We start from the raw sequence: 26,417 nt of genomic DNA on the forward strand, positions 1-26,417 counted from the left end.
AGACATTTTTTTGACCGTGGAGAAAACCCAGGAGGGCCACGCCCATATTGACCCGATAACGTAACCGACCCCTTGCTTCTGAAGGTCGTAGAGACTTCAAAATAGGCTTGAACGAAGCCGCATATGCATGTTTATATAGGAGTTATTGAGCAACACATGGCCTAAAATCCTTACTTTTCGATAAATTCGCCAAAAACCATTTTGGGCGTGGTGCTAAGCCCATTTTCGATATGATCGTGATGGAGTCTTCAGACAGGATGCAAAAGAGCCGCAATTAGCATATTAATATATGACTTACGAACAAACATATGCCTTAGAGTGCTTACTTTTTCAGTTATTGGCGAAAAACTGATTTTCGGTTCCAGAAATCATGCAAAACTATGGGTATCTGGTTAATTGGGCTATGAAGGCCCTAAAGGTTTTTGAATGTGTGCAAATTGTGCAGAATGGCCATGTTTATGTACAACTTATGAAGCAACATGTACCCTAAATTACTTACTTTTCGAGTTATTCGGGGGAAAAGATTGTATTATGTCCATTTTTACCTGTAAAATACAGTCTCACGAGCTACTCTGCGCGCAAGAGGGACTTTATGACGTCATCGCCAAAATAATACAAACGCTATTTACACGCGTTAGAGAGCAGTTAGAGATTTAGGAATTTCGACTCGTTGCTTAGTTTGCTATTTGTCACAATCTGTCAAAATATGAGGATAACTTTTTTTTCAGTTAACTGGTCCTTTAATCACCCAGAAAACATTCTAAGAAACAAACCTGTAAGTTATATCCGTGTTGATAAACAGATCATTCAACCTCGGAATAGCGCAGTTCAAGATCACATCAGACCCCTTTGTCATTCCATATGATCCATTCACTGCAAGCTTGAGGTTATCAGGTAACTTATCTGGGAACATTTCCCACTTATATAAAACACCTGGAGGAATTGTTATTTAATATTGTGCAATGTGCATGTGATAGTAAAATAGTATGATGAAATGTTAGAACATTATAACCATTGCATCAATTCCTAATTGATGACCATACATTATCTTTTCATCAAAAGAACATAACAAAAGTCTTCAATTCTAAACCTGGTTGTGAAGAATAGCATTGCCATTTGTAGGAAGACTTCCAGTTCAGTTGGTTCACCTCACAGTCAGTATCATTAACTTCAGAGAATAATATGCAGGATCCTTCTTCTTCAAACGACTGGTAGGAGAGATGATTGTCTGGCTAATTTCAGGGTCACGAATTATTTCATGATATAAATTTCCGCCCGCTAGGCTGCGTAGATATATACCTTATCGGACCTTATTTGGACGGACATTACTCGGACGTTCATACCATACGTTCATCTTAATTTCCGTTCAAATAAAGTTCGTTCATTTAAGGTGTTATACCTTCTGTATAACAAGTTTTAACTTCTTAACATTAAGCTTAACCACGCTCTCCCATAGTTCAACTGATTAACAGAAGATCACTTTAACAACGAAGTAATACAGCCGTCAACTCAGTGGCTGATTACTAACACAGTCAACGCGTCCACGACTAGGAGCAGGACACATCGCCTGGACACCGGACACCACTCTTATCCCAGCTTATCTGCACTACAACGTGACGTCACAGCAATATCGCAATACGTGTCTAAGCAGACTTCAGCAAGGAGGACTTCGATTCTAGCACGGGAGATTTGCCACGGACTTTACTGAGTTACTGAATAGACTCTTTACTCCCATCTTTATCGTCTTGATATTATACTTATTGTCAACGTTACTTTTATTCGTATTTTATCCAACTGTTTTAATTGTTCAACGTTAGACAGGACCTAAAACTAATAGCCTATAAACGGGTCATTTATAATAAAGGTCCGTCCAAGTTAAAGTTCGTTGAATTTTTTTCAAACATTTTTTTCACTTCGAACTTTTTGTCCAGAATATGACAACTATCATAACGACAGAAAGGTTCTCCAATTGGTCTGCCGGAGGCACTGAAAACTCTACTAGTATATGATGTTTTCAAGGGTCACTTGGCGGAAAAAGTCAACGAAATTATGGCACTCAACAACATAGTTCATGAGCTAGTCCCCGCCAACATGACAAACTTGTTCCGGCCTCTAGATATTACGGAAAATCGTGTTGCCAAGGACATTTTCCGACGTTGTTATCAGTAATAGTTCATATTACTCAGGGGAGGTAATGAAACAGTGCGGGGTAGTTTGATAAAAAAGGTTTCCACTTTCCATAAAGCTAGAAATCACTGATGATTTAAAACCCTTTTCATGGAAATGATATGTGTGGGGCTCCGTGCAGACCAACCTACCTGTGGCTAAAGCTCTAATATACAACAACAAATAACAATACATGTGATATTAGACACTGATCATGTACACATATTTTAACATTTTTACTGCTTAATGACTGCTTTTCTTACTTACTGTATAAAAAATGGATTTAAAAATCTTTTGCTGAAACTTAAAAAACGTCAACAAAATTGAAAAAAATCGGATTTTTGATGGTTTTGGAATTTGGATGCCTTCTAGCGTTCATATTAATGTCCGTTCATAATTATGTCCGTTCATGTAATGTCCGTCCAAATAAGGTCCGATAAGGTATATATGTTTTTATCATTATTGAGGCAATGTGTATGTTTAAAGCTCCAGTTTGGACTCTGACCCTATAAACAGCACCAGTTCACAAGTTGGATAGCATCGCTTTCATTCAGTTTACTTTTGCCAGTTACATAATTTGAAAGCAAAATTTTACTTCTCATGTTATTTAGAAGCCTGAACTAGTGAACTAAACAATTAATTAATTTGTAAATTTACCTCAAAAGAAATACCATTACACTTATCTTCAGACCACATGCAATACATTGCACACGCGTTAAAGTCTCTAGCAGCAAGTTTAACTATCTGTGTTCCACTGAATTTTATTTTGTCCATTTGGCATCTGTCTTCTGGGAGCTCGCATATCGCTAAAGTCAATCCAAGCAGTGCTGAAATAATTCAGTTAAGTAAAAGTAACAAAATTAATAATATGAAACGTTGAGATTGAGGATTTTCAGCAGCTGTTATTCAACATATATTTTAAAACTTTATACTTGTATAGTAGAATAGCATCCGCCATAAAGCTTGTATCATCTCCCTTCACCATTCAATCACTGATTATTGTTAACATCATGATGACTAAAACCTGGTCTTTAAAGTTAAACAAAACATTTATTCAAAAAATTCCAAATTGTTTATTAACGGCCCTTATTTCAGCAACTTGCACTCAACTGCTTAAAAAGAGGGAAGCTCACAATTTTGGCCGTGTAATTTTGGTTGCTCATAATTATGTTATTCGTTATTTCGGAACTTAAGACCAATACTATTTTCAATAGTCTCACAGCCTTTATGCGTACAAGTACTGTACAATTGTCCTATGACTCCCAGGTCAATATCATTACATATTTCGCATATTAATATACGACATATTTCGAAGGAAAACCACGACATAACAAAATTATTGTTAAATTTTGTTACAAATTAATTTAATTTCAGAAATAGTTGATTACAGAATTCCTTGAAAAAAAAATTTTTCAAAAAAATTTCTTGAAAAAATTTTGGGAATATTTTGATATTTTCATGACATCCGAAATCATGACATCCGAAATCTTGACATCATGTCATGATTTACAAATATCTGAGAAAGTTCACGCATATTTTTACCTGTATTTTACAGGCAAAACTTGACATGAAAAACGTCCCCGCATATGTGATAAGATGAGCGCATATTTGACATGGATCTAAATATCTGACGGGGGATATCATATAAAAAATATCCGTGTGTTTGAAAAATTATATCAAAAAAGTTAAGAATTTTTTAATAAATCTTTCTAGGACTCGCCTGTAGCAGGCTTTGTCCCCTGCTAATTTGGATCATTGTGGGGCCCAAAAATGCCCCATCGGGTGATAAAAACCATGACATATTTCACCCAGATATAATAATATACGACATATTTTTAATGATATTGACCTGGGCTATGACTGACACAGAACGTACTGTCTTACTGTAGTACTGTGTAATGATTCGCCGACATTGTTGCGATGGTTCTTAATCTGCACAGTAATTCGTGCTTCGTTTGAGCAATTTGTTCTACTATGCTCTTAATTAGGGCCGTCAATACCAGGTTGTTGCGTTCAAATTAGGCTGGTAAGGTAGTTACTCTGGTCAAAAATTTAAAGGATGTTAATGCCAAGACAAACACTTAAATATGCCAAGAATTCGTATATAGTTCCACGGAAAAAGAACAAGGCTCTGAAACCTGGAGGGGGATATTTAAAACATATAAGTGATACGACAGATTGTATTAGCAGTGGGCTCTGAAAGCAAAGGATTTCTGATAATTATGAACTAAGCGCGGATCAGAAGATTGTAATTTTAGGAGTAAAACAAATATTTTGAGATGATAATTTTCAGCATCTGGCCGGTGCCCCTTTCACTTAAAGATAATCAGTGAGCAACTATAACTTCAGCCGCGAGCAACTATAACTTCAGCCGCGGAGGAGAATCATACATGCAACTGATAGACGATACCACTTAAGGGACCGAAATAATTGGCCATTATAACGCTCATTATCTATTTTCAATTATAAGGGGTCTTAGTTATATGGATCTTTGTCTCGATTTAGAGGGTCGGCTTTAAAAAAATTCAACGCAGGTTCTAATAATTCAAACTTTTGGTATGAATATGAATTATTTTATGTCGAAATTTTAGGACAATAGTTGATAATATCGCACATAAGGAGAGAGTTTTCACTCTTCGGCTGATGAAAGTTTACAACTCTCTAAATATTATTAGACTTAAGTGCTACTACTACTACTACTACTACTACTACTACTACTACTACTACTACTACTACTACTACTACTACTACTTCTACTTCTACTACTACTACTACTACTACTACTACTACTGCTACTAATACTACTACTACTACTACTGCTACTACTACTACTACTACTACTACTACTACTACTACTACTACTAATACTACTACTACTACTACTACTACTACTACAACTTAGTCGAAGGGGCCGGGGAAATCTCTGCAGATGACTGATTATTCATACAGAATCATTATAAAAGTAGCCTTAGCAACAGCTATATAACAACATACTATTAGTAAAGGATTCACTGCTGTAAAGTATTATTTAATTTTATGCGGTCAATGGTAAGTCTCAATAATTTAACAAGTTCGAATGGTGCATGCAATTGGCAAAAATCTCTTACACTTCATTGGCCAAACAAAAATTAAAACTCTTGAGAGCAGGAACGAGTGAAAGTTGAAAACATTTATGACTACATAAAAGATATAAATTAAGCATAATGAACAAAAATTTACGATCACAAGCACGATATTCGAATAAATATTATTAACGATAGTTTAAAATTCGAATAGCAGCAGGCATTACAGAATGTTTTGTCTTGTGGTGAAGGTAGTTTTAACGTCATATTTAGGGAGAAAACAATGACTATTTCACAAAGCTGGAACGTGAGCGATTTAATTAGTGTAAAAACTTGGTATACTCGCAATTGTAATATTAGTATTTCAATTAAATCACCGTGCGATTATTTACCGAAACTATAAATTATCTCGGCTTCTGATTGAGATACAGACCTTAATTATGAACCAAAATGTGCCTAAGATGCATATTTATATTAGTGATATGAAGATACTTAAGACCTAAGAGACTTAGTTTTTGAGAAATCGTCAAAAATCCGATTTTACTATATTAGCAGTCTATAGTGAGTAACAATTATTACACTTATTTCAAGATATCTCAGCTTCTGATTGGATCTAAGCGCTCATCTTGGGCATTAAAATGGTCAGAATCATCACAATGAGTGGGGTAGAGCATGGTTTTAAAGTCTTCAGACTTCAGGTTGTTGAGTTATTAGGTCAGATCTCATTTTTATGCTCTCGCGAGTAGCGATTGATGCACATATTTCAAGATATCTCAGCTTCTAATTGGATCTAAGCGCTCATCTTGGGCATCAAAATGGTCAGAATCATCACAATGAGTGGGGTAGAGTATGGTTCTAAAGTCTTCAGACCTCGAGCTGTTGATTTATTAGGTCAGATCCCATTTTTACGCTCTCGCGAGTAGCGATTGATGCACTTATTTCAAAATATCTCAGCTTCTAATTGGATTTAAGCGCTAATCTTGGGCATTAAAATGGTCAGAATCATCACAATGAGTGGGGTAGAGCATGGTTTTAAAGTCTTCAGACTTCAGGTTGTTGAATTATTAGGTTAAAACATATTTTTACGCTCTTGCAAGTAGCAATTGACACACTTATTACAAGATATCTCAGCTTCTGATTGAAGCTAAGCGCTTATCATGGGCATTAAAATGGTCAGAATGATCAAATTAAGTGGGGTAAAGCATGTTCCTAGGGCTAGAGGTTTTTGTGAAATTTCACTGATATTTTTTGGCAAACGACTTTTTCCTGGCGATTAATTAAAGTTCATTTAATAAATATTTTCACCATTTCAGTGATCATACTTGCGAGAGCATAAAAATAGGGTTTGACCTAATCATTTAATAACCTAAAGTCTGAAGATTTTAAAACCGTGCTCGATGCTACTCAATCTGATCATTCTTACTATCTTAATGCCCATGATGAACGCTTATCAATATCTCCACTCAGAAGCTGAGATATCTTGAAATAAGTGCAACAAATAATCTCAACACTTGTTTTACTTCGGACTTTCCAACAACCACATTGTTACACAAGTTTAACCAGCCAATTACAGGAAGCCGAAGGATTCAATTATACATTAGGCCAGTGACGGTTAAGGTAGTGTGTACCATCTTCGTCCGAGACTTGCTGCAATGGGCAGCTCTTCATTTAACCCTCACACCCGATTACTGAGTATTCGGCTGAGTGGACTGGGGGGCTGCATAGACCACTCAGGAGTCAGGGTCCTTAGCTTAGCGTCGAATACGCTCAGCCCACGGCTAGTGACACTGACAGAGTCGGGAATCGAACCTGGTACCTCGAGAAATGCCAGGCCGATTTACCAACTGAGCCACTGAGCCGTTCGCGAGAGCGTACTCCTGTACTCGCTACTCGCGAAAGCGTAAAAATGGGATCTAACTCAACAACTTGAAGTCTGAAGACTTTAAAACCATGCTCTACCCCACTTATTATGATGATTCTGACCATTTCAATGCCCAAGATTAGCGTTTAACTCTAATTAGAAGCTGAGATATCTTGAAATAAGTGCATCAATCGCTACTCGCGAGAGTGTAAAAATGGGATTTGACCTAATAACTCAACAACCTGAACTCTGAAGTCTGAAGACTTTAAAACCATGCTCTACCCCACTTATTATGATGATTCTGACCATTTCAATGCCCAAAATTAGCGTTTAACTCTAATTAGAAGCTGAGATATCTTGAAATAAGTGCATCAATCGCTACTCGCGAGAGTGTAAAAATGGGATTTGACCTAATAACTCAACAACCTGAAGTCTGAAGACTTTAAAACCATGCTCTACCCCACTCATTGTGATGATTCTGACCATTTTAATGCCCAAGATGAGCGCTTAGATCCAATTAGAAGCTGAGATATCTTGAAATAAGTGCATCAATCGCTACTCGCGAGAGCATAAAAATGAGATCTGACCTTAATAACTCAACAACCTGAAGTCTGAAGACTTTAAAACCATGCTCTACCCCACTTAATACGATGATTCTGACAATTTTCATGCCCAAGATGAGCGCTTAGCTCCAATCAGAAGCTGAGATATCTTGAAATAAGTGTAATAATTGTTACTCACTAGACTGCTAATATAGTAAAATCGGATTTTTGGCGATTTCTCAAAAACTGAGTCTCTTAGGCCTTAAGTATCTTCATAGCACCTAAGCACTAATATAAATATGCATCTTAGGCACATTTTGGTTCATAATTGAGGTCTGTATCTCAATCAGAAGCCGAGATAATTTATACTTATAGCGGGGGTCGCGATATGCGGATATGGGTGCGGTCAAAAAGGGCGTGATTCCGAGAAATGCCCCACCGGTGAAAAATGTACCCGAGTAATTTATAATAATTTAAGATTTAAAGGAATGTTTTTTTTTCAAAAGTTTTTAACAAATTTTCTAAAAATTTGGCGCTTTAAATATTATAATTTTGGTACCAAAAGTTGCGTCTGATTAATTAATAGCTCATTACGATCCTGTAAGAATTATTTCAAAATTTTTACTATTTTAGGAGTTATAGGCATTTTAAGCAATAAATTAACCATTTTTCGTCCTTTGTACACTTTTGCAATGCACAGGAGGCCCACATACATGTCGACGTTATTATATCGTGCTACACGGTGAATTTTCATTATTCACAGTTTAAGGCAACTTTTGGTACCAAATTTATCAAAATCAGAGACAAATAATTCTGTGCCAACTCATGGCGCTTATTACATAAACTACATTGAGTGCGCGGCGCGGCACAGTAACGCATCGCGCTACAAGCATACGTTGCAATAATATGACGACGTGACATGATAAGCATCGTTAACACGAACAAAACCGTGCAAAGTATAAAATGATTTACAACCAAACCACATACAAATCGACGCCGACACCTCAGATGTGCGCAGGATTTTTCAAGTTCTGCACGCCTAATATAATTTAAATAATTAATTAATGCACCAAACACCACATTGGGATGCAATAAAGTAAAACAATTACATTGTAGGCAGTAGGGAAATTTGAGCGTGCGTGGTGTACCGCGGCGAAATTTATGTTGGAAATTAGATTAAATTCATGATATTGTAAGGGGTCGTTCATATACTGAACGACCCCTTACAATATCATGAATTATATTTATCAGCAATCAGCTGAGGGGGGGGGGAAGAGGTTCCTAATGATTAGGGGGGGTAAAAATGTTCCAAAAAATGATTACGTAATATGTGAACGATCCCACTAATAACTATATAATATAATGATGATGTAACAAGGTTACATAGCATAGGAGCATAATTCAAGTATGCAGAGTGTTAACGGGTGATACTCGTAAAATATCTGTTCCATATACAGGACCGTCGACGAGTCACATTTGTGGTACTAAACCATCAAGTAAACCACTTTCCACCAGCCGATTTTTAAAAGATTTGCTTATTGGCTTCGTCAGATTTTTGTCGGCACTATACCGAAAAAAACCAGTCCTATAACTCTTACAGTTTTCTTAATTAAGACGCTCGGAAATTTCCCAAAAACACACAGATTTACTGAGATTATTAGTATTGATTATCGTTCCAAATTTATCGCTGATAACCGATATTATCGCGATAATTTTGAAAAAGTTATCGATTATCGCGATAAAAGAAATTGTACCGATAATGGCAACCCTAGGTAGAACTAGATTAATTTTGATATCGTAACTTCCATATTTGGTATAGGAAAGTAAAATAAAAATAGAAAAGTTAATAAACAATAACACTGATTATTATACTTTCATACTCTCATAGAGATACAAATGTTGTGATTAAATAAACCCTTTTCAAAGCGTTAAACACTTCAACTAACGCATAGTATTGCTACCTAAAATGTACCTAGTTACCATGGTAACTGTAAGTGTAGTTACTTAATTATTTATAGTATCGGCGTGGTCTCGGAATATTCTCCTTTGAAAAGTTTTCTGTTTTTCTTCATCAAATGAACTCCCCAACAAAACACCAAACACGCCAACGACTGGAGGGAAATGAGCGTTAATATAAAATAAAATCAACAAAAAAGGAGGACCTTATTTGTTCGATTGAACAATTTCCACCATCTCATAGTAATAGAAATTGAAGGTATTCATATTTTTTGTATTTACCTCTGCGATAAATACCAAAGCTAAGATTCCGGTGGACCACTCAAAAATGTACTTTTCAGCTACTATCCCAGAAATTGTTGCTCCGAGAAAACTACCAATGGGGAATGAGGCGCAATAAAGGGAAACAATTACGTTTTGAACCGATTGAGGCAAATCACCACCCGACTTCGTCTGAAATTACATAGGTCACAGTTGCTAGGTCACAGTTGCTAGGTCACAGTTGCTAGGTCACAGTTGCTAGGTTACAGTTGCTAGGTTACAGTTGCTAGGTTAAAGTTGCTAGGTTACAGTTGCTAGGTTAAAGTTGCTAGGTTACAGTTGCTAGGTTACAGTTGCTAGGTTACAGTTGCTAGGTTACAGTTGTTATATATAACCTTATTACGATTTAAAAATATCAGATACGTTGACTAATCTGTTTACTTTATGAACGTTATAAACAGTTTGTTTACCTTACTAAAATTGATATTACAACCAACAAATTATAACATTATATAAATAACATGTTTAATTTACAAACATTAAATAAACAAAATGTTTACCTTACAAATATTATAATAAACAACTTAATTACTTTAAAAACATTATATAAACAACTTATTTACCTTGTAGATATCGAACATAACAAGGAGAACAGGGGTACACCCCATAGGAACAAAGAATCCCAAACACATGAGCGTGGTCAATAGTTGCCCTTTTGACGGCTCGATAAACGCTGGGGTGATTTATGTTTAATTAGGTTAAACATAGATTTAATGAGTTAAGAAAATTAATAAAAATTCGAGTTCAAGTTGAGTAACTGCAAGTTTTATATAAACTTTGGTTTACTCATTGTGCTAAACCTGTTGTCATATTTTTAATCTAAATCAGTATTTGCAACTACAGTTAAAGGGTTCCATATCTTGTATCTAAGTGTTAAACACGTGGTTACTTAAAGAATAATCGACACAATCTCACAGTAACCATGGTAACTATAACTATAGCTACATAGAAATTATCAAGTTACCATGGTAACTGTAACTAAAGCTACATAGAACATACCTATTTACCATGGTAACTGTAACTATAGCTACATAGAACATACCTATTTACCATGGTTACTGTAACTTAACCGAGTTTTTGATTCAGGATGTTACTGAAGATAGTAATGCAAATGTTTTAACACCTCAGAACTGTGTATTACTACAGCTCAACCTGCTCAGTCTGACTAATTGGAAATTTAAACTCTTGGTAACTGTAACTATTTAATTTCACATAATATACTCACAGAGAAGTGGTAGAGGTCCAATGAACATGTAACAAATAGGAAGGAAGATGGAAGAGATCACTAAGAATATGTAAGGATTGTACCGGTCAATGAGAAAACCTGCAGGTAGATTAGAAATACAAATATACATTATAGTATATGTATGTATATATAATATACATTATATTTGAAATATACATGACTCAAGCTAATGATTACTTTTCTGTACGCAAAAAACATGTAATTTAGAATTAAGATCACGAATCTTGCAAAACAATTTAATGCGAGGCTATTTCAATTTAAAGCTTTAAAGGTTGAGACAGACTCAGTCAGGTACTAACTACAACTTACTGCTAACTGCCACTAACTCACCTAAGAATGGGGCAGATAAACAAATGTTATACTAACTCACCTAAGAATGGGGCAGATAAACAAATGTTACTAACTCACCTAAGAATGGGGCAGATAAACAAATGTTACTAACTCACCTAAGAATGGGGCAGATAAACAAATGTTACTAACTCACCTAAGAATGGGGCAGATAAACAAATGTTACTAACTCACCTAAGAATGGGGCAGATAAGCAAATGTTATACTAACTCACCTAAGAATGGGGCAGATAAACAAATGTTACTAACTCACCTAAGAATGGGGCAGATAAGCAAATGTTACTAACTCACCTAAGAATGGGGCAGATAAACAAATGTTACTAACTCACCTAAGAATGGGGCAGATAAGCAAATGTTACTAACTCATCTAAGAATGGGGCAGATAAACAAATGTTACTAACTCACCTAAGAATGGGGCAGATAAACAAATGTTACTAACTCACCTAAGAATGGGGCAGATAAACAAATGTTACTAACTCACCTAAGAATGGGGCAGATAAACAAATGTTACTAACTCACCTAAGAATGGGGCAGATAAGCAAATGTTACTAACTTACCTAAGAATGGGGCAGATAAGCAAATGCTGCCAGAGTTTATCATGAGAGCGGTCCCAGCCCAAACTACAGATTCTCCAAACACACGTTCAACGTAGGGCGATAAGATTGGTATGTGGTAGTTTAGTAGTATCTAGTGAAAGAGAAAGTAAAAGTTAGAATGAGAGTTAAAATGACAGTGAAAGTGAAAGTGAAAGTGAAAGTGAAAGTGAAAGTGAAAGTGAAAGTGAAAGTGAAAGTGAAAGTGAAAGTGAAAGTGAAATTGAACTCGTAAACTAAGAAGTTACCTGACACGCTGAGCAATGCCACGCAGCGAACAGGATGCCAGGATCCAGTAAAGTTTTGAGAGACCGCCAAGTTGTAGCCTTACTGCTGGTGGTGAGTTGGGGAACAAAACACTCAGGGAGGACGGACAGCAGGATTAGGAGACCGGGTACAAAGAACGCTAGTCTGGGGGAGACGGTTTACTGTAACTATAGTTACAGTTACCATGGTAACATGAGAGGGTTCATTGTAGCCATGGTTACAAGGATATTACAGATTGGGGACGATTGTTACAACTTTACATAAAACCGGTCTGCAGGTGAAATCATATCGACTAGTATCAACAAATTTATATCGAGCAATAATAGAATAATGAAGATACGAAGCAACTCACTGAAACCCCCCAGTCGCGTACAGAACGCTCCCTAAAAAGGGGCCCACAGCAAGGGCCCCATTAAGAACTGTCTCCGCAAGTGCGGTTACCGTGGCAACTCTATCAGGGTAGATCGCTACCAGGGCAGCAAACGAGGTCACCGAGATTATACCCCCGCATATGCCTGTGGGAAACTTTTTTAGTTGAATACGGAAATAACTAAGGAATATGATAAAAGTAATTTTATTGGACATACAAAATTAATCTAGTTCATATGGCAACTCTGGTTAAATGTGTTTTTAAGCACGATAAGGAAACATGCACGAATGTTTTCGATATTTTTCTATTTTGACCAAGATGTGAAATCTGCAATCAAATATTACCTTGAACGATTCTCAAGAGGAAGCCGAACCCCACGAATATATCAGCAGATGGGACAAAATCCAGTAGACTGAACAGCATCGTGACAATACCTGAAGAGATTCAGGTGGTTACCATGGTTACCTGAAGAGGTTTAGGTGGTTACCATGGTTACCTGAAGAGTTTTACGGTACAGAATAAACGTGTTTACAAAGTGATCCAGATCAGAGGAGAATTATTAGGTACTACCATGGTTACTATAGTTACAGTTACCATCATGGCATCATGGCTAATAGGTTACTATAGAGCTATAGTTACAGTTACCATGGTTACTAGGTAGTTACTAGGAAACTATAGTTACAGTTACCTAATGAAGCTGTGGGCACGATATATAGCTTCTTGTTTGAGAAGGTGTTCAAAAGAAGAGCTGAGAGGGGACAAACAAAAACGTAGCTGAAAAATATTTTATCAATTTGTTATATTGATGAGGATAAGATATGTGCCCACAAATTAATAATTATGCTATTGGTATTATACTGTATTACTAAAGGGATATTATTATTAAGATACATTTAATGTTTATTTAAACTGCGTAAAAAGTTAACATCATAAAACTAAGTAATACTTCAGATAAAATGTGACTTGTATTTCAACTCTGATAAAGTTATAGGAACCTAAGAGGACCAGCTCCGATGAGAACCCCTGTCCAAGTACTGGAGACGTCATGAGACTGGTCGTAGAGGGGGAGGAAGGCAGCTGGGAGCGAGTAGAACACAAACGCAAAGAACAGAACACACGTGATTATCCCTGAAAAGAAGAATTAGATACTTACATGCTACAAATTTTAATGATGTAGTTTTATGAAGATTTCGAGCCTTATGTTGTGTGTTTCCCTTCGTGTCCAAAAGCATTAGAGAATTAGATACCTGTACAAAGATTTGCTAATTAGCTGTTCTAAACAAGCAATTGATACCCTGCTCTTACTTAATAACTTAATAATAATAAAATTAGAGCGGAAACTAGACTAAAACTCACCAAACAGGACAACTTTCCTCGTCCGTGATAAAGTGCCAGCTACGCTGTGTAAACCCTCCATCGCTCTGTTGAGCACTATTCCCAACTATTAGAATATTATTTCAATATTCTATTACATTTACAGTATTCTAGTATTACCAACAAGCAAAAAACCTTGTGACTATAAGAATTATTTACAGTTATGTTTGTCAACTAGCTCGCAACTAAAGCTCGCAACTAAAGCTCGAAACTAAAGCTCGCAACTAAAGCTCGCAACTAAAGCTCGCAACTAAAGCTCGCAATTAAAGCTCGCAACTAAAGCTCGCAACTAAGATTCATTTGCAACTTGTAATATTATTTTTTACGTATTCTGACATCTAAGACTCTGACTGAGTAGCGCAACTAGAAGTTATTGGTTATAATTTAATGGTTCATTTTACGTTTAGTGGCTTTACTTAACAACTGTTGATAAAAATATTCATTGAATTGGAAATATGGAAACGAGCCATGCTCATCAGTCAGAAACTCTCAAAATGATTCAAATAAGTAAAAATCAAAAAGTATCTTAAATTTGAAATGTCTAGACACTAAGATAATGTTATCATTTTGTTACACAGCATTCGGGCAGATATTTGATAAGGAGTCATTGTAATATATTAAAATTATTATTATAATATTATTATAATATTATAAACATGGTTTCGACTAACATAATTACTGATAAACTGGACGAAGTACAGAGTAAAATGTTTTTGATGAGTTTAGAAAGGTTATCAGGTTCTATTATATTGATTAGGTTCTATATTGATATAAGATATCTCAGTCCCAAGGGTATTAGTAAAATCCCAATTTACCGCGTAGTTTGGGGGAAAAAAACAACCGCAGTAAATCGGGGCGCTGTAAATCGAGTTTTTGTTTGTTCACTTTATGTATGTTAAGCCCCACTTGGGGAAAGGAAAAAACGCGGTAAATTGGGGTATTAGGTACATCATCCTGGACACTAAAGTTGCTAACTGTCGCTATCTGACGCTAGATAGCGCTATCGCTATAGCGCCATATATAGCGCTCGAATTCCAAGTATCGGTAAAGAACCAAAAATACAAAACAGGCTAAAAGATACGCGGTACATCCGTGTTATTGTCACATCACTTATCAAAGTAGGTAACACGTCATGATAACTAATTAGTTATCTACTTCCTAATCAGCTAATTGATCTGCGAATAGAAACCATGTTGTTATCATAGTGTTAGGAAGTACTACAGTACGTGTCGCACTACAGTACGTGTCGCACTATACAGTACGTGTCGCACTGCAGTACGTGTCGCACTACAGTACGTGTCGCACTACAGTACGTGTCGCACTACAGTACGTGTCGCACTACAGTACGTGTCGCACTACAGTACGTGTCGCACTACAGTACGTGTCGCACTACAGTACGTGTCGCACTATACAGTACGTGTCGCACTGCAGTACGTGTCGCACTACAGTACGTGACGCACTACAGTACGTGTCGCACTACAGTACGTGTCACGCTACTATACAGTACGTGTCACGCTACTATACAGTACGTGTCACGCAACTATACAGTACGTGTCACGCAACTATACAGTACGTGTCGCACTACAGTACGTGTCGCACTACAGTACGTGTCACGCTACTATACAGTACGTGTCACGCTACTATACAGTACGTGTCGCACTACAGTACGTGTCGATACACTGGTTACTGGTTTAGGGCAGATGCTATTAATTTATATCGTTGCTGAGCTGTCTTCACGGTTTTTACATACTACAAATCAAAATAACCCAGCTACTAAGAAAACAAAGCTGAAACAAACACACTTGAAACAAACACGGCTAGGCTGTGTTCGTGAAGCAATCTACTAATTACTACTACTAGATGAAGTAGAGGTGAAGTAGGGGTGAAGTAAAGGTAAAGTAGAGGTGAAACCTCAACAGAACTCTATAGAGTAGGTATCTCCGCTATTGCCAGACTATTACAGATTACTGAACTATTTCACACGGAGGCGGAGGTAACATTCCGGAAACTAATTACATCATGACGGATCACAGAAAGCAAACATGTGAAGTTGTGACAGATTATAACAAAAATTAAAAGCTCAGCTCATTTTGCTATATCTTCTGAGTTCTGCATGATACTTGAGTTCATAGTTTATAGTTAATTAGACTGGACATTCAGAAATACTGGTTTACCATGATAGTAGGATACTAGAGAGAGGATCTATGAACGAGACTCTACAAGACTCTACAAGACTTTACGAGACTCTACAAGACTCTACAAGACTTTACGAGACTCTACAAGACTCTACAAGACTTTACGAGACTCTACAAGACTCTACAAGACTTTACAAGACTTTAAAAGATTTTACAAGACTCTACAAGACTCTACAATCTGGAGTGTTTTCCTCTTAATTCTTTTATACTTTTACAGTATAATGAATAATGAATAATGTTAATATTGAAGAAGAAAAAGGAAATTATCGAAGATTCATGTTGCATAACTTATCCGCTGAAGACGTGGCAATTGCAATCTCACCACCTAGATTTTGTTTTGACCTTGCACAACATACCTGACAGCAAACACCTTAACATGGTAGTTTTTGCTAGTCATAACAAATGGCATTTTGTTAAACCATAACACGCCCTGCAGATTTTCAGCTGTTTTGATTTTCCAGGTGTAACCTCGATTTCTTTGTTACCAGTTTTAAAATTTCGGTTACTGTGAAATGCGTCGTGTTTTATGTTTACTTGTGGTTTTGAGTGTGTTATCCCGAACTCTTGGTAACCATGGAAAGAATAAAAAGGTAAACAATTTAAATTTAAATTAGTTTGTTCTGACTTCTGGAGTTTTGCAAAAAAAAGGTGAATGACTTACGATCGACGTAGTAAAGGCGTTATCTATTTAGCTCAATCTCGTCAAATAAAGGTATCTTAAATAACTGTTAAATATCATCAAAGTCCACCGTACAAACGATAGAGACCTTGGCAGTTGGCCCTAACTTTAACAATAAATGATGTTATATTTTAGGATAACGGTGACGATGCTGTTAATGTCGCAGGAGATGAAGATGATGACATAGCAGGAGATAAAGCAAATGGTGAAGATGATGCCATAGCAGGAGATAAAGCAAATGTTGAAGATGATGTCCTAGCAGGAGATAAAGCAAATGGTGAAGATGATGTCATAGCAGGAGATAAAGCAAATGGTGAAGATGATACCATAGCAGAAGATAAAGCAAATGGTGAAGATGATGCCATAGCAAAAGATGAAGCAAAAAGTGAAGATGATGCCATAGCAGGAGATAAAATAAATGGTGAAGATGATGCCATAGCAAGAGATAAAGCAAATAGTGAAGATGATGTCATAGCAGGAGATAAAGCAAATGGTGAAGATGATACCATAGCAAAAGATGAAGCAGATAATGTGAATGACATAAAAGAAGATGACGCAGATAATGTGAATGACATAAAAGAAGATGACGCAGATAATGTGAATGACATAGCAGAAGACGAGGATGGAATGGCTGAGCTTTACTATGGCAATCCTTTAGTTGATGCGGGAGGTTACCAAAATAACGTCTACGGCTACGCCGGTGGTAAGGCTAATATTGTTCTAATAATTTTTACATTTCCGACTTTGAAACGTTTAAAAGCGCGGTTTTTAAACAGCAAAAAAATGAAGATTTTGCCCGGAAATTACAAATTCAGTTTTTAACTTTTACTCTAGTAGCAGAGAGGAGTTGAGTGTGCACTTCAATGTACACAATTTTTGACCACGCAGGGTCTTTCATTAGGTCTTTCCAAACCAAAATCATCTAGGTACCCATTTTGTATCGGTAGTCCCAGTCCTACAGGGCGAAATTTCTAAATTGCCCTCAGGCGCAAATTTGGGATTTTTGTATCTCGGCTTCTAAAAGACTTAGAGACTTGAATATTGGCTTAAAATAACCGCGATACCCTTATTTATATACAAGTTATGAAGCAATATAAGGTCTCAAGTGCCTAGTTTTAAAGATATTCACGAAAAACTGTTTTTTGGCTCATCGCAGCTGGAATTACCGGATTATTTTTACATCTCGAGCTAGAAAGGTCGTAGAAACTTCTCCGATATTGGAAAGTATTCGCAATGAGCACATTTATATAAGACTTATGAATCATTGTATGCTCTAAAATGCTTATTTGTAGAGATATTAGCAAAAATCGGTAATTTTGGCTTCACCAATACAAATTTGGTAATTCGTTTTGTCTTTTTGTTGCAAATTTTCACGTTGCAATTTTCAAGATGCGGTTTGTGGCTATCAATGGGGCTTTATATGCTATTGTATGGTTTTGATACAATCCTTCAGCACCTAGGACATAGGCAATAGGGGTCTCAAACCCTGAAATGTCAGGAACTGGGCAGTGGCCAAGATAAATATTTGATAATTACTTGGACTCTTGACTCAAATTCATCTTTTCAACGGTTAGTTAGACATCTTAAACCAGTATTGAACGTTGAGTGAAACTTCTGATCCATTTGTAGCTCAGGTGATGTGCCCCAGAACAACACACCTGAGTGACAGTGGGCCTTATCGATCATGAGCCGCAAATCACAGTGACTTTGGGCCTCAGAGACAAGGGCATTCGTACTCTTGGCTTAAATTGGCTCTTCGTTAGTATCATCAATCAGGTTTCTAACCTCTAAATCATCTGCCTGTCCATTGTCCATCCGTCTCTTTGAGATTCATTATTACTTCAAGTTTAGTCATTTCGTTTCTGTTCAACTGTAGGCGTAATGAGGGACTTCAGTCCAGCAATAAAGTCAATATCTCTAGATTTAGCAATATTTGGTTGGTTTCGCTACTTTTAAGGTAATTATGTTCAGCAAGCAAGGTTGTAAGTTTTCAGCCCTACTGCCCCGAAATATTGCTTAACATAGCTCATTTTAAAGTTCCTTTATCAGCAGTCTTCCCTATCATACTGGCATATAAACAGATTCACCTCCTTTATCTCTAGATATAATCTTGAACCTAGGCTCTACAGGTTATCGAATGTCCACCAACCTCTTTCATTGAGTCATAAATTAGAATTATGTGGGGCACAGAGTCACTGAGGGACAGGTATCTTTGGGCCCGAAGTTCTAAGACCCAAAGTTGCAGGTGATAGAGGTCCTGGGGCTGACAATAATTGGGGAAAGAGGTTGGTGGACATTCGATAACCTGTAGAGCCCAGGGGGGGGGGGCAATATTTCGGGGCAGTAGGGCTGAAAACTTACAACCTTGCTTGCTGAACATAATTACCTTAAAAGTAGCGAAACCAACCAAATATTGCTAAATCTAGAGATATTGACTTTATTGCTGGACTGAAGTCCCTCATTACGCCTACAGTTGAACAGAAACGAAATGACTAAACTTGAAGTAATAATGAATCTCAAAGAGACGGATGGACAATGGACAGGCAGATGATTTAGAGGTTAGAAACCTGATTGATGATACTAACGAAGAGCCAATTTAAGCCAAGAGTACGAATGCCCTTGTCTCTGAGGCCCAAAGTCACTGTGATTTGCGGCTCATGATCGATAAGGCCCACTGTCACTCAGGTGTGTTGTTCTGGGGCACATCACCTGAGCTACAAATGGATCAGAAGTTTCACTCAACGTTCAATACTGGTTTAAGATGTCTAACTAACCGTTGAAAAGATGAATTTGAGTCAAGAGTCCAAGTAATTATCAAATATTTATCTTGGCCACTGCCCAGTTCCTGACATTTCAGGGTTTGAGACCCCTATTGCCTATGTCCTAGGTGCTGAAGGATTGTATCAAAACCATACAATAGCATATAAAGCCCCATTGATAGCCACAAACCGCATCTTGAAAATTGCAACGTGAAAATTTGCAACAAAAAGACAAAACGAATTACCAAATTTGTATTGGTGAAGCCAAAATTACCGATTTTTGCTAATATCTCTACAAATAAGCATTTTAGAGCATACAATGATTCATAAGTCTTATATAAATGTGCTCATTGCGAATACTTTCCAATATCGGAGAAGTTTCTACGACCTTTCTAGCTCGAGATGTAAAAATAATCCGGTAATTCCAGCTGCGATGAGCCAAAAAACAGTTTTTCATGAATATCTTTAAAACTAGGCACTTGAGACCTTATATTGCTTCATAACTTGTATATAAATAAGGGTATTGCGGTTATTTTAAGCCAATTTTCAAGTCTCTAAGTCTTTTAGAAGCCGAGATACAAAAATCCCAAATTTGCGCCTGAGGGCAATTTAGAAATTTCGCCCTGTAGGACTGGGACTACCGATACAAAATGGGTACCTAGATGATTTTGGTTTGGAATGACCTAATGAAAGACCCTGCGTGGTCAAAAATTGTGTACATTGAAGTGCACACTCAACTCCTCTCTGCTACTCTAGTATTTCAACCATAAATTTGCTTGAAATTCCTCATATAATTTGAAGTTTCTCACTGTTATAACACTTCATTTAAGGAGAAGCAAGCACCGCAGCGTCCTCCCTGCCGTCCATAACATTGCCCACGGGGAGCACTGCAACTGGCTCTGCCTTCACGGCCACCGGCTCGATCAGTTTCAGTCCTGTATCCAGTACTGTAACCAGTTTTGGTACTGTGTCTGGTACTGTGTCTGGTACCACTTCTGGTACTGCATCTGGTACCGTTTCCGGTACTCCATCCGGTACTGCATCTGGTACTGCATCTGGTACCGTGTCTGGTACTACATCTGGTAGCCCTTTCACCGGGACTTCTTTCCCTTCTATTTTTGCTACTTTACCTTCTGGTTCTAGTTCAAGTCCGTCAGGTCCTACTGCTGCAACTACCACACCCACTGGTTGGTATCTAAGTTTTATTAAACAATGATTAATTTATAACGACTAATTTTTAAACTTCTAATCAGCAGCAACTAATCTTTGATCTACAAATTTCGTCACTTTTTTGAGAGGACGTTAAACTTGAAGTTTTAAATGGCAGTTTAACTTCGTCCAACCCAAATATTTAGGCACAACTTCTTCACATTATAACTTTGTATGAAAAGCATTAATAAGTATGATAAGTATGATAATCATAATTGATAATTATGGAAATTAGCATTAATAATAATGATAATTGTAATTACAGGACCTACAGCTTGCTGGCTGCAACTTCAAAATAAACAGTGGATCTGGAACACATATCTCACACATTACAACGGTAATTACATAATACACATTATATTCTTAGTTATGATAACATTAATTAGTTGCTTGGTTTGCCAAAGAAAGTGCTCAACTGCATATAAGAAGGAGCATTTCAAACTAGCGAAAAACTCGAATTAGGCCGGCAGAATCAAATGAACCATCATCATTTCATGGTATAAATATACTGTTATAGAAAGAATAATACCAATCCTCGGGCATATGAAACTACTCGTCTGCCCGCCTTTTTCGAGTTTTCACTTGTTTAAATACTTGTTTGTTCATAATAGCGTACTTATATTCTTCGAATCTGTGTTCTTTATTTCTATAGATCAGCTCAATTTGGTTAAATCAAGAATTTGTATGACAGGTAATTTACAGTGCGGAGGATGGGTAAGACTTCCTAATTGTCACTGGCATTGGACTGATCAACCCCAACACTACCGTCCAGTGTGAGTATTTTCAAAATATTTCCTTGGGTACTTTATATTTATTTTCAAAATATTTATATTCAAAATATTTCCTTGGGTACCTTATATTTATTTTCAAAATATTTATTTTCAAAATATTTCCTTGGGTACTTTATATTTATTTTCAAAATATTTATTTTCAAAATATTTCCTTGGGTACTTTATATTTATTTTCAAAATATTTATTTTAAAAATATTTATTTTAAAAACATTTACTTAAAAATATTTATTTTAAAAATATTTATATTCAAAATATTTCCTTGGGTACCTTATATTTATTTTCAAAATATTTATTTTCAAAATATTTCCTTGGGTACTTTATATTTATTTTCAAAATATTTATTTTCAAAATATTTCCTTGGGTACTTTATATTTATTTTCAAAATATTTATTTTAAAAATATTTATTTTAAAAATATTTACTTAAAAATATTTATTTTAAAAATATTTACGGGTATCGGCATTACAAAATGACAGGCCTCAAAAAATGACAGTCCACATAGACCATGCTGTAGCTTAGGTTCCCTATACATTGAACCCTATTCCTTTTACTGTATTAAAGAAAAAGCATTGATTAAAACTTCCCAAGGAATGATATTGATAATGACATAGAATTTATATTTCTTACATACATATGGACGTTTTTGCTGTTCAGTCATTGCCCCGCCTAACTGTTACCCAGAATGGAGACCAAAGTTTAGAATTTAACCCCAGGAAACCAGGTACTACCATGACTTATGTCAATCAAAGGCTACTCTGGTCAAGTAAAAAAACTTAGTGACTTTGGTAGAAAAATGACCTAGCCTCACAAAATGACACTGTTATGCCTCACAAAATGACAATTTAATTTATGAATCTACAAAGATGGCATATTTATATTGGATGCCCCTTGCCTAATTATTGGTATTCTAAAACCCAGTAAGCTTATGATGAGCCTAAATGAGTTTTTTTGATCATCAATTTTGATCAAAATGCCTCACAAAATGACAGCGAAAAGCCTTACAAAATGACAATGTTTCAGATTGAAGTACTCTGACAGTTAAAAATCAAGTAGCATTACAAAAGTGCAGCTCTGATATCAAAACTTTGATTTCAAACTCTTTGATTTCACACTCTGATTTCAAAACTCAACGAAATAATTAATAAAGCTTCTATTTTGTGAAAGCAGAGAGTAATAACAACTCTTAAAACATGTCAAACGTTAACTAAACACTGAAAAGTGATCTATCCAGTCATAGAAAATATCAAATATAACCAAATACTGTGTTCAAGTATGAAAACAAAAAATGATTCTTACGCCTCACAAAATGACATTCTTAAACATTTTTCTTTTTTAATATATTCCATATGTTCAATATGTTCCACAAGATACGAACTTAAGTGTTCAATCAATAATCTGATACAACCTCATTTTGAGTAAAATTTTGTTAGTCTTTTTCAATTACCCTTTTTCAGAGTTTGCTACGATTGGATCTGGGATAATAACTCTGGCGGGGGTATGAAATAATAATTAATTTTTATTTCAAAATTCAAATAAACTTTACATCAATGTATTACAGTTATATTCAATAAAAAGACCACAATATCTCCTGTGAAGCAAAAACATGGAAAAAGAGAGCTAGAAAAATATTCATGATACTCAACACTACCAGACTCAGCTGGAGTGAGAAACAAATTGTAAAAACATCAACGTAAAATTTATTTCGGCTGAACCAAAACACGGTGGTAAGACCATAATAACATTGGTGCCGACCCTACATAAAATCATTAATAAATAATCAAGAGAACAAATTTAAATGTATACGATACCTTCTTGCTACTACTCCACAAACTTACACGACATAACAACAAAATAACATAATTAAATAATATTATAATAAAACAATCTACAATCTAGCCACTCACGTACTGCGTGACGCGCTTGTTTCGGGTTGTTTCATAAAAGAAAAAACGGCGCGTTCTACTGCAGGTGCGAGGGGCAAATTATAGAGAGTATGACATTCATAAAGTAAAATATATATATAATAATATTCCATGATGGGCCATCTAATCAGGCCAGCATACGTCAGAAGACCAGAGAAATTCAGTTAGCTTTGTTTTGAAAATAGAAATTTTCTCAGTCTGTCTAACATAGGCTGGCAGTGCATTCCACAGAAGCATTGTTCTATAAAAGAAGCTGTTTCTGAAACTATCGCAGTTTGGTACAATAGAGCAGGTATATGTGCTGGTGTCAAGTCCTTCAATGACTGATGCCGTGCTCCTTGTGTACCTCATTGTTCCAGCTTCAACAACAGTAATATATTCAGGTAGAGATATACTTACCAAATCATTTACTATTTTATAGAAGAGCGTAATTGAATTATGGATGAACTTAGATCTAATGGGTAGAATTTTAAGCTCCTTCTGCTTCTCATAGAATTCAATATCACTATAATGATCAAACTGTTGTCCATTGATCCATTTGATCGCTCTTTTCTGGATTGCCTCAAACTTCGACATGTGTGTCGATCGCTGAGGACACCATATAACTGAGCAATGTTCAAAGATTGATCTTACAATGGTAAGGTAGAAAGCCCTCTTTTGGCGTTTATCCATGGTAAAATGACAGGTTCTCTTTAAGAGCCCAAGCTTTGAGCTTGCTTTAGATATCAATTGATCACAATGTGCACCCCACAGAAATCTGTTGTTCATTATTACACCAAGATCTGTATGGGATGCCACATAATCAATTATGACTTCATTAAGATTATACCAATAAATATTAAAAGGAAGATTGTCTAATACATTTCTTTGCAGAGTTACAGATAACACCTTACACTTTGAAGGGTGAAAAGTCATTTTGTTATCGATTGACCAGGCAAACAACCTGTCTATATCTCCTTGGAGAATATAGTGGTCTTCAAAGCATTCGATGACCCTCCAAATTTTGGTGTCATCTGCATACAATGCTACATTTGTATCCTCCGAAACACACGAGAACATGTCGTTGATGAATAGAACAAACAGAAGTGGTCCCAGAATAGATCCCTGGGGCACTCCTGATTGCACGGGAAGCATGCTTGAGACAGCTCCGCCTACAACAACCTGCTGTCGTCTGTCTTGTAAATACGACTTTAAAAATCTAAGCATCAGACCATCAATACCATATAAATTTTTTAGCTTGCGAAGGATTAAGTCATGTGATACACTGTCAAATGCCTTAGCAAAATCAAAATAAACAATGTCGGATCTTGACTTATTGTTCAGGGCCAGCGCAAGGTTGTCTGTGAATGGGACCATCTGGGTAGTGCAAGACTTCCCATTCACAAAACCGTGTTGTCTACAGTCGATTAACCCTTCACAAGCTGCGAGCAACTCTTTCGAAATACAACGTTCAAAAACTTTCATAACTAAGCATGTCAGTGAGATGGGTCTGTAATTTTCAACAGATCCTTTTTCACCCTTCTTGTGTACCGGAACAACAGAAGCAAGCTTCCATTTCTCCGGCACACATCCAGTCACAAAAGAGGTGTTGAAAATCATGGTTAGAGGCTTTGCAAGAGTGCTCGCACAATTTTTTAACACTGTGCCATGGATACCATCTGGACCTGCAAACATTCTTAATCTAATAATTAATAAACATTCATAATAATAATAATTAATAAACATTAAACATTCTTGACAAAATGGTCGATGACGAAACTGGTCAGTAAAAGTACAATTTGTTAAATTGAAAGTACAATATTTTAAATCAAAAATACAACATTTTCATCGTTCAGGTGGCGGCGGTAGCGGTGGTGGTGGTGGCGGTGGTGGCGGCGGTGGTAGTGACGACGGTAAGAGTTTAGAGTCCATATCTTAATACGTAATTGATAGCACAGCTTTTGTTTATTCTGCGTCATAACATGAGCAGTACGAAAAAGCTTTTCTCATAAAGTAGGCGATATTAACATTTCAACACCTCAGGAGGCCCCAGCACTGAGGGACCCAGCACCGAGGGACCCAGTGAGACCCCTCCTACAGACTCAACTACAGCTGAACCAGGTGTAGTGGGCACGAACCCTCCCGTTACAACTGAAGCCCCTCCCTCTGAAACAGAGGCCCCCTGTGATTGCGATGAGTGGGATTATCCTGGTGACTGTGGTACTGATGGGTTTATATTCAGGTAGGGTCACAATCCAAATTTTTCTATTTCTCTCATAGTATTGCCAGATCCCAGTTCAATTTGTAACGGAGTTTTATATTAACAGGAAACGATGAAACGAAGTTGATATATTTTAATGTTGCCATGGGGTGGCAAGTCCCCATACATCGTAGTCCGGTAGTGCCATTGCGTCAAGCGTCTTTATTTACTCCTTCACATTATTAAACATTACGTCTTAATATATGCTACTCCTCTTTACATCATGACATTAATATTTCCTCTCAGATGGAGAACATGCTACCCTTATGATTGCCTCCAAGAAGATGAATACGTGGCGTGCTAGCTGATCCCTCCGCTTGCAATCTAAATAGTGAATATAACGCTCCGTTCGTGTTCACACCAAAGTTCACTCCACTGCAGTTTTTGATGGGTTGCGTGGGTTCACTCCGCAAGCAATCGGTGTGGGACTATGTTCACAAGCAATGTAATTACAAATAAAATGGTTCTTTATGTTAAGATTTGGTGTTCTATACTATTATAATTGCTATATCGGAGAA

The 26,417-nt window shown here is 36.5% G+C and overlaps 3 protein-coding genes across 4 annotated transcripts in view; 1 reads left to right on the forward strand and 2 right to left on the reverse strand.

Annotated features, from left to right (window-relative positions):
• LOC134822014 (uncharacterized) overlaps positions 1-3,186 on the reverse strand; it is a 34,694-nt gene extending 31,508 nt beyond the window's left edge. The window contains exons 1-4 of the mRNA XM_063832843.1: positions 3,099-3,186; positions 2,824-2,993; positions 1,091-1,208; positions 774-933 (exon numbers count right to left, since the gene is read on the reverse strand). Of these exons, the coding sequence (XP_063688913.1) occupies positions 774-933; positions 1,091-1,208; positions 2,824-2,993; positions 3,099-3,138 (488 nt within the window). The 5' untranslated portion in view covers positions 3,139-3,186. The remainder of the gene's footprint in view (positions 1-773; positions 934-1,090; positions 1,209-2,823; positions 2,994-3,098) is intronic.
• Positions 3,187-9,260: 6,074 nt separating this feature from the next.
• LOC134822024 (MFS-type transporter SLC18B1-like) lies at positions 9,261-14,168 on the reverse strand. The gene is made up of 11 exons (XM_063832854.1): positions 14,088-14,168; positions 13,727-13,859; positions 13,420-13,505; positions 13,076-13,165; positions 12,714-12,876; positions 12,343-12,505; positions 12,059-12,188; positions 11,134-11,232; positions 10,472-10,581; positions 9,870-10,040; positions 9,261-9,742 (listed from the first exon to the last, which is right to left on the reverse strand). Exons 1-11 carry the CDS (start codon positions 14,146-14,148, stop codon positions 9,644-9,646), a joined length of 1,305 nt encoding a protein of 434 aa, XP_063688924.1. The 5' UTR covers positions 14,149-14,168; the 3' UTR covers positions 9,261-9,643.
• A 2,570-nt stretch (positions 14,169-16,738) lies between these two features.
• On the forward strand, positions 16,739-26,417 carry LOC134822044 (uncharacterized). 2 transcript variants are annotated; one of them, XM_063832883.1, is made up of 10 exons: positions 16,739-16,890; positions 17,115-17,682; positions 20,569-20,925; positions 21,213-21,284; positions 21,639-21,720; positions 23,193-23,233; positions 25,496-25,552; positions 25,683-25,881; positions 26,146-26,250; positions 26,281-26,417. In XM_063832883.1, exons 1-9 carry the CDS (start codon positions 16,813-16,815, stop codon positions 26,201-26,203), a joined length of 1,512 nt encoding a protein of 503 aa, XP_063688953.1. In that variant the 5' UTR covers positions 16,739-16,812; the 3' UTR covers positions 26,204-26,250; positions 26,281-26,417. The 2 variants fall into 2 exon arrangements, with proteins under 2 accessions (XP_063688953.1, XP_063688952.1); XM_063832882.1 differs by having other exon boundaries at positions 26,146-26,417.

The sequence above is a fragment of the Bolinopsis microptera genome, chromosome 10, assembly GCF_026151205.1.
Source record: "Bolinopsis microptera isolate Bmic1 chromosome 10, MBARI_Bmic_1.0, whole genome shotgun sequence".
NCBI lineage: Eukaryota > Metazoa > Ctenophora > Tentaculata > Lobata > Bolinopsidae > Bolinopsis > Bolinopsis microptera.

Coding starts and splice junctions, on each gene's coding strand:
- LOC134822024 (XM_063832854.1), bottom strand. CDS start 14,148: ATGGAGGGTTTACACAGCGTAGCTGGCACTTTATCACGGACGAGGAAA. Junction 11,233..12,058: donor CTTATCTGCCCCATTCTTAG/GTAAGTTAGTAA, acceptor ATCTACCTGCAG/GTTTTCTCATTGACCGGTAC. Junction 10,041..10,471: donor TTATGTTCGATATCTACAAG/GTAAATAAGTTG, acceptor ATGTAATTTCAG/ACGAAGTCGGGTGGTGATTT.
- LOC134822044 (XM_063832882.1), top strand. CDS start 16,813: ATGCGTCGTGTTTTATGTTTACTTGTGGTTTTGAGTGTGTTATCCCGA. Junction 16,891..17,114: donor ACCATGGAAAGAATAAAAAG/GTAAACAATTTA, acceptor GTTATATTTTAG/GATAACGGTGACGATGCTGT. Junction 20,926..21,212: donor TGCAACTACCACACCCACTG/GTTGGTATCTAA, acceptor TTGTAATTACAG/GACCTACAGCTTGCTGGCTG.